Genomic DNA, 14,795 nt, shown 5'->3' on the forward strand with positions numbered 1-14,795 from the left:
ACATACCATGAGGGCTGCTTTTGTCTATTCAGAAATGTTTATTTTACTAGCACCATCCTAACTTCCAAGGTTACAGATTTAAAAGTCTTTCAGTTTATTGTACAAGATATGAAGACAATTCTGTTAATTGAAACCTACAAATACATGGCATCTTACAGAAGGTCAAAGATAATGAGTCAATAAAAATATCTTTCCTTAATCTTATAAACCTGAACTACAGTATAGCCTTATGAGAGGAAATGCATCGGCATACATGATCATACAATAATTTTTCACAAGGCAAATCTATCATTATTAAATCACCTAAGGCACATATCTCCATAGTAAGTTTCCTGAGGGGAACAAAATATAATCAATGCTAATGAATAATTTCAATATTACAAATAAGATAAGTAGGGATTTAGGCTTCTAGAAAAATGGCTTATGTTTATTATTGTTGTTTTCTTTCTTTTTGCTTTCATAAGTCTTGGAAACTTGTTAAAGGTAAAGTTCTTTGCTTTAGATTTTCTGAGAAGTCAAGCTTCGGAGGAACCTTTCTCTGATTCTCTTGGTTCTTATGCCATAGATCATTGGGTTCACCATGGGGGGAACAAGGAGGTGGATGTTTGCCACAAAGATGTGAATATGAGGAGCCACGTTGCGCCCAAACCTATGAGTAAGGAAGGAGAAAAAGGCCGGAGTATAGGCCACTAAGATCACACACACGTGGGATCCACATGTGCCCAAGGTCTTGAGCTGAGCAGCCTTGGATGGCAGGTGGAAGACTGTGTAAAGGATGACAACATAGGAGCATATGATTAATAAGAAATCTAACCCCCCACTCAGGAAGGCAGCAGTTAGGCTGTATATTCTGCAGATCCTGGTTTCTGCACAAGCAAGCTTAATCAGAGCCATGAATTCACAGTACGTGTGAGGGATGATATTAGTTCTGCAGTAGGGAAGCCACCGGAGCATGAATGGCTGAGGACTGAAAAGCAGAGCCCCGCGAATGACAATAGCTAGTCCCAAATTCTTGATGACTCTGTGTGTCAGGAGAGTGGAATGTCTCAGAGGATTGCAGATGGCCACATAGCGATCAAAGGCCATGGCCAGGATGAACCCTGAGGCCATGCTGCATAGTGAATGAATGAGAAATACTTGCACAAGGCAGGCTTCAAAATAGATCTTCCTGTCATGGAACCAAAAAATGCTGAGGATTTTAGGCATAGCAGTAGTGGAGATGATCAGGTCAGCCACAGAGAGCATACAGAGGAATAAGTACATGGGCTCATGCAGGTTGGAATCCGTTCTGATAACAAATAGAATAGAGAAGTTTCCCAGGAGAGCGCTCAGATAAACAAGGCAGAAGGGCACTGATATCCATGTGTGGATGGCCTCCATTCCTGGGATGCCAAGGAGAAGAAAGGTCCTGGGATGGAGATTGGTATTATTTGACAAAGACATGTTGAGAAATACTGACTGTGTTCAGCTGTGGAACGGAAAGGATTCTTTTCTTTCAATTTCACCTGTCCATTCTTATACTGATGTCTTTATTTGCTCGTTTATTTAAAATGCTTGACTATGTTTATTTTACCGTAAATATAAATAATGAATAGGACCTAATCTCTAATTTTAGATGTCGGCATTCTAATATGGGAGAAACCGATGCAAACCATTAATTAAATTCTCACGTGATTATTGCAGTAAAAGTTATATGAACAAGCAGCACATATGACTTAATAGATGGGGATATTTTTTCCACTTGTTTGAGTCAAAGGATGCCTAGACAGATGCTTAAACTTGGCTCTGCAGCATCCTGGACCTTTAAAATAAAAAGAAAGTATAAATAAAATAAAGTCCCAATCAGAAGAAATCAATGGCTTCACAGAAAACATAAAACAATTGTTTTTGCTAGTATGTGGGAGAGATTAGAGTGGTTGATAATTTTAATTTCTTTCTAAAAATTTTTTTTAATTGATCAATAAAAATTGTATATATTTTCCTTATAAGCAGCATTTTGTTTTGAAATATGTATATATTATGGAATGGTTAAATGAATTAATCAACATAAACATTACCTCACATACTTATTTTTTTGTGGTGAGAACACATAAAACTATTATCTATTTTCAAAAATAAATTACATTACTAACTGTAGCCACCATGTTGTACATTAAGTCTCTTCAACTTATTTTGTATCATTTCACCAAACTCCCCTGAAACCACTCCACACCCCTGCCCCTGGGAGCCTTCATTCTGCTCTCTACTTCTACAAGTTCAACTTTTTCAGCTTCCACATGTAAGTGAGATCATGTGGATTTTGTCTTTGTATTGCTTATGACTGCCTCCTGTGTTATGAAACTGAAGGTGAGTCCATGATGCTATATTGTTAATTTTTAAAGGAGAGTTCCTATTTATTATACATATGTTGGTTGCTTGTAAAAAAGATCTTTTATATAGAAGTGTACTTCAAAAAATTTGTGGAACGATTCATATTACCTTCAATTCTGTTTATCCACAAACTTTTTGAAGTATCTTCCTTTCCTTTGGCATAATGAAAGGTCTGAAACTTTACAAATCAATCTGATAGAAGAGATTGGGAGATGCATATCAAGGGAGATGGAAAAATAAGATTGCTTATTTAAAACAATTTTTGTTCAAAATGTTTTGTTCAAAAATCATTTTGGAACAATGATTGTTTTCTCATTAAAAAAAGTAATGCTTTAGTGTTGTCCCACAAATTTAGATTAATTTGTTTTCATTTTCATTCATTTCAAACTACTTTATACTGTGTTTTTATATTTTTTTGATTCATAGGCTACTTAGAAGTGTGGTATTTAGTTTTCAAATATTCGAGTAATTTTCAAAAGAAATCACTGTTGCATTTGAATTATCATAGCAGAGCTCTATCCTTAAATGTATCATCCCAATTTAGACTTTATTTTTCCATAACTATTTGTAGAATATATTAAAATGGAAATGATATAGAACGAAGAAAAGAGAAGATTATTCCTAACTTCTGCTTCCATGTTCACTATGCTACAATTAGCATGTATTAATAAATAATTTTAATTGCACCTGATCTAGGCTCTTACCCAAAGGAATAAGAGCTGTAGAAGTAACAGAAAAAGTTTCTAAAACAGGATACTCTTACATCTGTCTCAAACTAAGCAGAAAATCAGGAGCCATTCTCTAATAGCAGTAACTATTTTTGAACCAGGTAATAATTATTCTTTCTCAATTAATAACCCATCACTCTTCTAAAATAGCTTCTCTTTTTTCCATCTTTTTCATCCAACAAAAAGTTTAGACTGCAATGTTCAAGAGGTTACAGTAGACTCTTCAAAATTCAGCAATATGTAGTTAAGTTCTGCCATGCTCAGAAGTTCCACCATTAACTCTGAGGATAGTTTACAGACCAGATATACAAAAACAACAATGCTGGCACAAACAATGCTGGCACATTGCACTTATACACATATACATAAAAATACACACACACACACATATGTATATATACACAATAAAGATCAGCTGTAGATACAGGAAGTAGAGAGCCTACAAAAACAAGAACTACGGATTCTATTACTTGTATCATAGTATGACCAAAGAAGTGATTGAGCAGAAAAGTCCATCTTCATCCAGGAAATGTATACTAAATATAAAACTTGTCAGAGCTGTGCTCCTCAATGCCTACTTCAGGTGGAGGTAAAAGAGTTTAAGAGAGTTAATGGTTAATAAAGCATAAAGGATAGCTATAAGAGAAGAAATAAACATATCCCTCAGTTTTGGAGCTGGCACCACTGAGCATGGGTAGAATTTTCTCATTTAAAAATGAATGAGAAAAATATTTTTAAAAAGGCAATCTAAGATGATTTGGTATTAAAATTGTAATTTGGCTTAATGTATATGGTTAAAGATTCATTTTGAAAAATAGCTTTACTTCAGCAAAAAAATTAGAAGTTTAGAAAGTAGATATTAGTATGTAAAGTGTAAGGTACACCCATGATTTCACTATTAAATTCACTCTTTAGAAGAGCTCTTAAATTAAAAATTAAATTAATAAGAACAAATCCTTATAAAATTATAAAATAGATCATATGATATTCCAATGGCATAATTCCAATACTGAGACTTGTAGTAAAAGTACAGATTATATTGCTTTTATTATGTGAAAACTAAAAAGAAAAATAAGCCTTTAATTAAGAACATTAAAAATGCCAACAATAATTTCTAGGAAAATAGAAGAGAAAAATAATGAAGACAAGGAGGGGAAAAAGAGCAGGATTCAGTGAAAAGGTAAAAGAAAAAAACAGTTTGCATTTAAAAAAGGACTAAATCTGACAAAATCCTACCAAGTTTAAGAAAAACTATAAAGATAAATTAATCAAATGTAGAAATCAAAATAAAAATTTATTTACTTGTGGAATTCTACATACATTTCACATTAGGAAATTACTTGGCCTATATAGCAGGCCCCTAAACTCTCAGCTAAGAGGGCAATCTTTGGTGTACATATTTTCTTTCCATATTAATCAACCCTTGGACTCACCTTTTTTCAGTCTTCACATTCTTTTGGAGACTTTGTGATTATGGTGTGAATTAAACATTCAGACAGCATTAGCATCTGTTGCAGTAGGGTATTAAGAGTGCAGTAGGTAAGGTGTTCGGCACCTTGGCTTCCATTTGAGACATAGTCTTTTAGTCTATTTCCACAGAATCTACATGGACACAATACTCACTTGGAATATCTTTCTCTTTGTCCCATTGCTGCTACTGAAATAGATCATATCCTTGGTAGAATTAAGGTCTCCTGCTTGTCACTTCAGCGACAATGATTTATACTTGAGATGACATGTGTAGGTTGCACTTCTAGGCATCACAAATTGGAAACAAGAAAACTCACACAGTTATTCCCCTTCTCCTCCCAGGTGCTTATTTTTATACCACAGCCTAAAATTTTTCATTTTCAGTCCCTTGATGAATATCAAGGTTTACCTTTGAGCCTTTTGTGCATGCCAAATGCTCCTGTGTGTACTTTGCCCTAGGGTCTGACCAAAAAGGAGGTCAAAGGGATGGTATCTTTTTTTTCTTATTTTCACTTTTGGGGCTACTACTTTTATGTTTTCACAGGCACTAGTTATCCTTAGAAACCTCAAATGGATGACACACCTTTCCTGGAGGCAAAATCAGATGGGAAAACTGTAAAGCTACTAGGGAAAAGGAAAACCCTAAACAGAAGGAAGAGCTGGTGGTTCCAGAAATACGACCCTCGATTCAGACCCTGAATTAATAAAAATAAGAGAAAAGATATAATGCAAAAAGATTTCAATCTTTTTTCAAATCTTTTTCAAAAGATTTCAAATCATTTCAATTTGCATAAAAAGATTTCTTTTTAGAAGAAACAAGTCATCATCTCGTCAGTTTCTCACACCCTACTACCCTAGGACACTCATTTTAATCCTCCAATGCCATTCCATCGTTTGATTTTTTTTGGTTTTGGTGAAATTCCCAGGGCCTTCTGCTCTGTTTTTTGGTGGTGAAGGGAGATATTTAAATGGTTGTGTTATATTTGACCCTAACTGCCTTGTATCACCAGAAGCTCTGGCTCTGTGTTTATTACAATCTACTGAATTTCAGCTAACATCAACTATATAAACAGTTCTAGAACTACAGCTTCCCAGGTGCCAAGAAAGTGACCCAGGTGTGGATGGACTCCCTGTGGAACCCAACATATGCCAGAGTAGAGACTACTGAGCAGAAGTTAGCACCAAGTCTTCGGTTATCCTCCCATCACTCTTTAATTACAGATCCAGAAGAGAAGAATAAAAAAGATCATTTCTTCCGTGCAATCTGTCTCACTATAAAACTCTTTTCATTGGAAACATATTAGTTGGTCAAAAATATACAGTTTACAGATATGCTTTTGACACTAATTTTCTTCAAATTTATGATTACATTGACTTTGCATAATAATTGTTGACTTGGTTGAGTGTACACAAGTTCTATTTCCCTTTGAGAAAATGTAATGCAATAAATACCTTTTTCTTAATGCTGTAGTTTTTACAATAATAATTTTCAAAGTTTATAATATATATCATTAATTTTATATTTCATAAATATATTAATCATTGTCTAGTTTCTGTGTATGTGTTTTCATTGTTCCACTTATTAAGAAATAAACTAAAGATCAATTCTTTATGTAAATGTGATAAGAACATAATAGAAATGAAGTAAAAAAAAAAAAAAAAAACAACTGAGCATCTATGCCTTGAATACTACCCCGAAAATAAATGTTGTGATTTTTACTATAGCACAATATATGTGAAAATTTTGTTATCTTCTTGAATTTATTCATTTAATCAGTGTGTATATTGACTCTTTTCTATGTACTAGGTAATAGGTAATATTCTAGGAACTGTGGATATAAAAAGCCAAACAAAATGTCTGTGATGTTATAAGTATCTGTTGTAGTGGAAGAAATCAACAATAAACAAATAAAAACATAATATTTCAGGAAATAAAAATTTTCTTTGATGAAAGCTAAGAGGCTGGTGTGATGGAGACTCACTAGAAGTAGGAAGAACTTAGAAAAAACAGTCAGGGGAGCCCTCTGTTAGGAGAGGATATTTGAATTGAGAATTGAATAATAGGCATAAACCAGCTATTCAATGAACTGAGAAAGAGTATTGCAATAGAAAGTTACCAGAAACATGATGTACAAAAGCCCTGTAATCTTTGCTAAGTCTCAAGGAAGAGAAAAAGGGTGAGGATAGTTCGAGTATCACAAGCATCATTTAGAACCTTGTGGACCAATGACAAAAGCCAAAATTCATTCAGAATACAATAGGAAACCAGAAACATGAATGAATGTTGCATACATTTTGGAGTTAAATTTGATGAAATGATTGTGAAAAACTTAAAAGAAGTCAAGGATGAATAGACTATTAGGCTTGGGGTGAGAGTAAATGGGAGGCTGACTATTGGATTATGCCAGAGGAAAAATAATAGTGCTTCGGATTCAGATCATGGTTGTGTGGATAAAACAAATGATGAGTTTTAAGACTCATTAAGGGTAGGATCAACAGAACTTGCTGTTGGACTAGATGTGAAGGACAGAGAAAAAGAGGGAATCAATGAAGATAGTTTGTTTTATCTACTTTCTTACATATTTGTCCAGTTTCTTCTTCTCTTTAGAAACTCTTTTCTTTTTTTTTACCTTTATCTTCTGTATATTTATAGTTTCCTTCAATAGCCACATATATTTCTATAGCTACCAACAGAATCTATGTGCTATAATGTCCAAGTTCATATCACCATTTCTGCCCTGTATACTGAAGTACATATTTTATACCTATCCAACAACTTGACATCTCCCTTTGAGTATATAATATAAATCTGAAATTTAATACTAATATACCAGAATTCTTGAAGTCCAATCTTCATAATTCTGTTCTTCTAGACTTTCTGTTCTTGGTATGATGTATGAGAAAATATGCCTAATTTCATAAGACTAGACTATAGGATTTGGGCCTGATTGAAAGTAATCTTTCTAGTAGAAAGATGTTTCTATTGAAAAAAACTTTTAGAAGTAGTTGTTCAAAGAAGTTTAAAAAACATGGTTATTTTATTGTAAATATTGTGTTTCTATGTAATCTTATCAGTGTCTATTTTATAGTGATGGGGACTATCCTATGATGTTCACTGCTCAGATTTTCCTCCAAAAGAACACCAGCTAATTGGGTACAGTGAACTACTAGTCTTTGGCTCTGACTGCTTTTTGTATGACCAACACCAGCTTTCAAGCCAAGGCAACTTGCTTCCTAGAACTTTCCAAGTTTATGACTTGGCATTTTGGGGGTATTTCATTTCCACAAATGTAGCACAGAGATTATAATGTCTATCTTATAAGTATAAACATAAGACTGTATGTATAACATTTAGTATACCAAAGTCCATACTTTGGTAATGGACTGAGAATTTGCATTTATCACTATTTGACTTTACATTATATATTTGTTTATTTTTATTTATTTATCTATCTATCTATCTATTTATTTATTTATTTAATATTTTAAAGATGACCAGTAAGGGGATCTTAACCCTTGACTTCGTGTTGTTAGCACCACACTCTCCCAAGTGAGCCACAGGTCGACCCTTATATTTGTTTATTTTATACCTGATATCATGAGTGCAAAGAATTTGCCTTTCTTGTTCACTTCTGAGCCCCCTGGGTCTAAAATTATTCCTGGAACATGGTATATACTTAGAAATAATTATTTTACTGTTGAGATTATAGCTACTGGAATGAGAAGGATGGGATATAAGGAGGTAGAAAAAATGTAGATAACTTTGTGCCAAAGTGCATGGGTGAAAAAGCACACATAAGAGAACGTGATCACAACAGATTTTTTTTTTTTTAGTCACAACTATACTACTACTACTATGGGTACAACTACTACTAGTAACAATAGAAAGATTTTTCATTATAATATAGGTATTTGAAAGAGAAATATCACATGTTCTCACTTATTTGTGGGAGCTAAAAATAAATAAATAAATACACACAAAAAAAATCCGGGGCAGGGGGAAAGAAGACATAAAATTACAATTCCTTGAAATTGATATGACAAGCAAACAGAAAGGACATTGTTGGAAGGGAGGGGAGAGAGAGGAGAGAGGGAGGTTTCGGTAATGGGCCTCAATAATCAACCAAATTGTATTTTGACAAAATAAAATAAAATAAAATAAAATAAAATAAAATAAAATAATAATAATAATAATATTAATAATAATAATAATAATAATAATAATATAGGTGTTTGAATGTTGAAAATATTTACAAACCTGTGGCACAGTAATGGAGCCAAATATAATGAAGATAGCAAATATAGGTGGAAACTAAGAACTCAGAGTACAGCATTCAAGATTAAAATGGGAAAGTTCTAATTGTTACGTTTAAACAGAATACAGGCCATTTCCTTTAAATGGAAAAAGAGGAGAGGAATTGCATCAACATGATGCAATTAATATGTGGGTTTCCTGGTGAAAAGCTGGAGCCCTGCTCAGATTTCATTATCTCTGTGGAATAAGATGAAAGACCTTTCATTTAGGAAGTTATCTGTGACATTGGATCAGAAGCTTTGAGGACAGTACATAAAGTTTTATAGCGTCCCTGCAGAAACGGAGCTTATCTCACAGTTATTTTGTCTATACGGCACGTCACAACCTTCTTGCACTTGGCACTAGATAGCACTTCAGCACGACACTTGCAGGCCATTTAAAGCAATGGGATCATCAATAAAAAGCACAAAAATGAGAAAAAATGTGTCATTAATAGGCCCCAAGAAGGGCATGTTTACATTTTGAAAACTGTAATGAGATTACAGAGCCTCACCTTGCTCAGGCTTAGTAGAGATCATGCATATCAAGATTCCGGCCCAAGAAACCAGCCTGTGCCTGCAATATATGGCCTGACTCAGGCCTAACCAGTCAGCTCATGAATTATCAGCCAGTCAGCATTTACCTCCTGTCTGTTTGCTGACTGACCTCTCAGTAAAGCCTTATTTCTTCACAAAAACTGGTGGCATGGTATTGACTTCTGTTCATATCAGGCAGCAAGTGCTTGCTCAGTAGCAAGGTCTTGTTTTCCACAACAGGAGCTCAAGTTCCAGGGCAAATCAGGTGATTCGCATCCGTTCTGCTCTATGTGCAAAGCCACTCAAGGGATTTATTAAACCTTCGTTTTTAAGATAGGCCTCTTTTCTCCTTCCGCTGTCAACTGACTTGCTTTCTGCCTTCTTACCTTAACTCTAGTCCCAGCTTTTTCTTATTGCTGTATTCAGAAAAACTAAATATGCAAAGACTCATCTGAAGCTTTCTGTCTTATGGTTGGGCAACCAGCTTTTGGGAGGTGTCTTTCCCCACCTTGGAAAATAAAAAAGGGATGATTAACCAAATAAAGAGACAGTAGGCTTTTTGTAAGAAAACGATGAAAAAAATGAATTGCACAGATTAAAATTTCAACAAGTGATAAACTTGTAGATAGTGATAGTGGTAAAGACACAGAGAGATAGAAGGTGACAGATACATATACGTGCATATGAGGTAGACATTTTCCTCTTGTGCTAATTGTAGTCTGTCAGGAAACAGAAGCCATGCTTAAACTGGATAATTTAAAGATTTTGATAAAGAGGTCATTGTAAATATGTGAGCAGGATTTAGGACAACTAAGAAAGGATATCATTTGAAATGTTCCCGGTAGAATCTTGCTACTGTTCCTAGTCCTGAAAGTGGCAAGCGAAAAATAAAAAACAACATGCTTACCAGAACTCAGAAAGGTTAGCATGTGGAGAAATAGCTCCATCTCTCTACAGAAAAGGCATGAGATTTCCTTTTCTGTAGAGAGATGGAGCCACCATGAAGAAGCCATAATGAAGGGCCTGGGGGTGGGGGAGAGGAAACTCTCCAACCGTATGGTCTTCTGTACTTCTGTTTCTTATCAGTTCCCATCATCATCCCAGTCCAACCACAAGCCAGAGAGCGAGAACTGTTGATACAATCCATTATGCTCAGACACAGAGCAGGGTAGATGTGGAACACAGGCTAAGCATGGCCTCTTTCCAGATACTACCCCAACTTTCATATTTGTATCCACTCTCAGATTTGGTGATGTAGGTAGTGTTTTCACGTAGCTCTAAAGGTTGATATGTGGCCATAACATTCTCCCCATCTAGTGAACCATTCAGGAGCGATCTTAAGAGCTAAGGCTACCAAAGAATTTGTCAGAAGAGGGTATATATATATTTTTCTTTTATTGTATATCTGAGAAATATATAAACCATATGGCAAAGGTGTATATTGGCATTGACTAAAGATAACTCCCTAAATTTGAGATCCTTGATCATATTAAATTTAGATGATATCAAAGTGATTTAAATTAATATTTAAGTAATGAAAGCACACACACAAAAAAAATTCTGAGGGCATTCAGTGCCCGTGAGGGCAATAAGGAAAAATCATTTTCCAGTAGTTTCACAAGGCAAGGAGTGAAGACGGAGATGGGAGGAAGTTATTAGGTATAAATAGCCTCATTTTTATGGACTGTCAGTGAATGGTGAATGTCTTTGTAGTTAACTAAACTTCTCTTTATGAGAACTATTATTTCTATTGAGGCCATCAATTCTTGAAAAAGCCAGTTCTTGATTAAATTTATTAAATACAATGGTGACTGAAGATTAGTAAGATAAGACACTACTTTCTTTAAAAACAAAAAAAACAAACTAGTTTCTGTACTAGATGCGATGGATGTTACTACTACTTGTAACTTCCACCGCTGTTACAGGTTTGTAAATCATATAGTAGTTTGCATTCCAACTCTGTTGCTTGGCTTAATCAAGTAACAGGCATTTCAAAGTCAATATTGTTGACAAACACATAGGAGGTTTTATTCATTGAGCAAAAACTTCTATTCATAGTCAGATCGATTTACCTAACCTGTTTCTTTGGGAAGAACTCTGGCACACTGAAGAAAGTACCACACTGGGAGAATCAGGAGATTTGAATGGTAAGATTGGCTTTCTTGCTTATTGTATAATTTTGAGGAAAGCACATTAAATAACTGAGTCATTTTTTATCTAGCATTATTATATAGAACTGAGCTTGAGTCACTTTCAGCTTTTAGGTTATCAACCTATGCCCCTCCACAGTTAATTTCCTTAATAAATTTCTCTCATTGGCTGCATCATACCTAAAATTCTTCACCATCTTATCATATTCTGGATGCAAGCCATTATCTCATCTCATGTTGCATTACATCTTTTGTTCCAGACGTTGAAGCAATAAATATTTGAGAATCTCCATAGCATCCTCTCCCCTATATTCTTAAATTGCAACAGCCTGCTGCAATCTGGAAGTGGTGGAGAGAAGTTCTTGGGGAGGGCCATAAACTGAAGTGTTGGCACTGACAGGGTTATAGCCACTGTCCTGCATTTATCCTGGGGCCTCATATCTCTAAGGACTGGGGGAAGACTTATGTGCTCATCTTTCTTGCTCTGAGAGTTAGACCAGTCATTCACGGCAAGAGGAAGTATTCTACCAAAGATGTGAGACTTGGGAAAAATAAAGGTGAGAGATAATATGAAAATACAAAGGGGAATGTGAGAAGCAAAATAGGGGTGGGTAGATATCAAAAGTGTGAGGAGGACCTAGAGACTGATTTAGAAACGGAGTGATTCTCAGTTCAGTTTAGAATAAGATTTTCACCAAAATATCCTTATTGTTCATGTTCATGCTCATAGCATCCAAGTTAGACTCATATTTTTCAGATAGACGGGGCTTACCTAAGGTGCCTTTACTTTCGTGGCAGGTGGTCTTTGTCCATGGATGTGTTGTTTACATAGAGTGAAGAACTATTTTCAGATAACAGAGAAATAATTTCAGAATACGATTGAATTAGTCCCTTTTAATCCGAAGTGTTAGTAATATGACTTTAATTACTGCTCAGAGGTCTCAACCCCACTTTGTAAGTCCTTTAGACTTTCAAGTTTATAAACTAACTCCACAAACACCATCCTCCTCTTCTGGGGAATGGTGTGAGGCCTCACATAACCATTTAGATGAGTTTGAAGTTATGGGATCAGGAATAATAGGAGCTGGACTGCCAAAATAAAGCAGTGCTACGATGCAAGGGGTTGTGAAATCATAGGAGGACCAGATTCCAGTGAATAGATGGAATGTAGTGAATGCATGTGTTATGGTAGCTTCAGAACACTAATGTGGCCGCTCAGATTCACAGCTCCCTGAAGTCCCAAGGGTCTCATTCCTTCTTTTTCTCGGTGAAATTTCCATCTACTCTGTACTCTCTCTCTTTCTCTCTTTCTGTTTTTTCAAAATTGGCACTGAATTTTATGAAAGCACACAGCTAGGGCCCTCATAATAATGAGAGGAATTTCAGGGTAGAAAAAACGATTAAGAATCAAATCATATCTCTGGCAATGCTGGATCTTCCCTTGGTGAAGTGGAAATGAAACTGATTTAATTCAATTCTCACCAACCAGACACTTTTATTAAAGCTCCATTTATGATGTTTTCCTGTATGAGTCTCTTTATTTCTTCTGTCCTCCATTATACATCAAAGAATTATTGTTGTTATTGTTTTTGTTGTCTTCATTGTTGTTGTCATCAACATTGTCATCATCATCATCATTTTGTGGTCGCTATGTATAAGGATGTATTATAAGTATCTTACCCAAAATAACTCCTTTAATCCTTAGCACAGTCCTGTCAAATTACTATGATCTCCAGTTTACAGCGGAGACAACTTTGGTGCAAGATGGAAGAAATTATTTTTCCACAATTAAAAAGTGAACAAGCACCAGAATCAAAAATAACCTACACAGATGTGGCTGCAGATTCAGAGAAACAGAGTGTTAACAAGGTAGATGGTGGACAGTTGTCCTTAAAAGCCCCAATAATAAGTTATTGAGATACCTAAGCATGCTTCAGACTGGCCTCCAGATCAGATATCTTCCAGCTTTCAACTAAACTTCATGTTTATTTCTTCTAGGTAGTGGGAGACAGAGGTTATAAGAAAAGAAAAATGGTCTAAACTGACTATGCAGTGAGATGAAAAAGAAGGCAGCTTTCCAAGTTCTGAGTAGGGATGGAAAATTGGAAAGAAATCAACAAAAATAAGTCATAAGATATGGAAATCTGGGAGTTACAATTGATACTGAGTACAAGCTTAGAAAGAAGGCTGAGGTGGACAAGTCCAAGGTCAGAAAAGCAGAATGTGGGATAGTTATAAGGCAGGCAGAGTGAGAAAAATAGCAGGGTTGTAAATCTTAGTTTATACAATATGTGGGTAGAGCTTAAATATAATATGAAGAGTCAGGAAGACTGAATTCATCTCTGGAATTTACTGTTTCATATCTTGGTTGCGGGTCTTTCATTTCCTGGAAGATTGCCATTATTATATCCTGATATTATTATATGCTGATCTCTGCTGCATTTAAAGTTTATCTGCATGTAACTACAGGAGATTGAAGAAGATCTGAGTGTTCCCAAGGGGCAAGTAGACTTCAAACAACAGGCAGATGCTAATTTATTTACTTAGGATGGGATGTAATCTGTCCCATGTATTGTGAATTCACATATCAGCATTTTGGTAAGCACGGATGGTTGACAGATAATATACAATTGAGATTTCAAAAGGAATCTTACCTTACTTCAGAGATGTTTTTCTTGACTACAGAAGAAGTGAAAAAAAATAATTTTTTATTGGGTCGGTGTGCAAATCATTTTGTGTCAAAGTAATATGCCAATAGGCTTATTCTGGTCATTTTATTTTTTGGTTATTTTGTTTTCTTTTGTTTTTGTTTTGAATCATGGGCTTCTACTCTATATTTCTACAGGTTCTATATATCTTTCACATTTTTGTAGAAAAAACCAGTCTATAAATGATTCATCAGTTTTGAGGCATAATAATAAGATTATGAGTTTTTAAAATCAGAACTAGAATAAGTTCTATTTTTTAAAAATTACATATTTTATTAATATAATTTTTAAAAATTTTTACCATATTTCATTTAACTGAATCTTAACCCATATTTATTTACCTCTTGGGGATGACAGCCTAAAATCAAATTAATATGTTAATATTAGAGTTGATTTTCTGAAGAGAGCAGCCTGTGACATCAATGACATGGTTGGGAATAGGTTAGTAAGAACAGGAACCATGCTAGTCGATAGCAGCTTAAGGCTTAAATTCTGTAACAATAACTTGCATGGTATTCTAGCATCGTTAAGGAAATTAT

The 14,795-nt window shown here is 34.9% G+C and overlaps 1 protein-coding gene across 1 annotated transcript; it reads right to left on the reverse strand.

Annotated features, from left to right (window-relative positions):
* Window positions 1–498: 498 nt before the first annotated feature.
* On the reverse strand, window positions 499–1,443 carry LOC134374638 (olfactory receptor 52D1-like). The gene has a single exon (XM_063092482.1). It carries the CDS (start codon window positions 1,441–1,443, stop codon window positions 499–501), a length of 945 nt encoding a protein of 314 aa, XP_062948552.1.
* Between the last annotated feature and the right edge of the window lie 13,352 nt (window positions 1,444–14,795).

This window comes from Cynocephalus volans, chromosome 4, assembly GCF_027409185.1.
Source record: "Cynocephalus volans isolate mCynVol1 chromosome 4, mCynVol1.pri, whole genome shotgun sequence".
NCBI lineage: Eukaryota > Metazoa > Chordata > Mammalia > Dermoptera > Cynocephalidae > Cynocephalus > Cynocephalus volans.

What these genes read in the sequence shown, in the direction of transcription:
- LOC134374638 (XM_063092482.1), bottom strand. Translation starts at nt 1,443, where the DNA reads ATGTCTTTGTCAAATAATACCAATCTCCATCCCAGGACCTTTCTTCTC.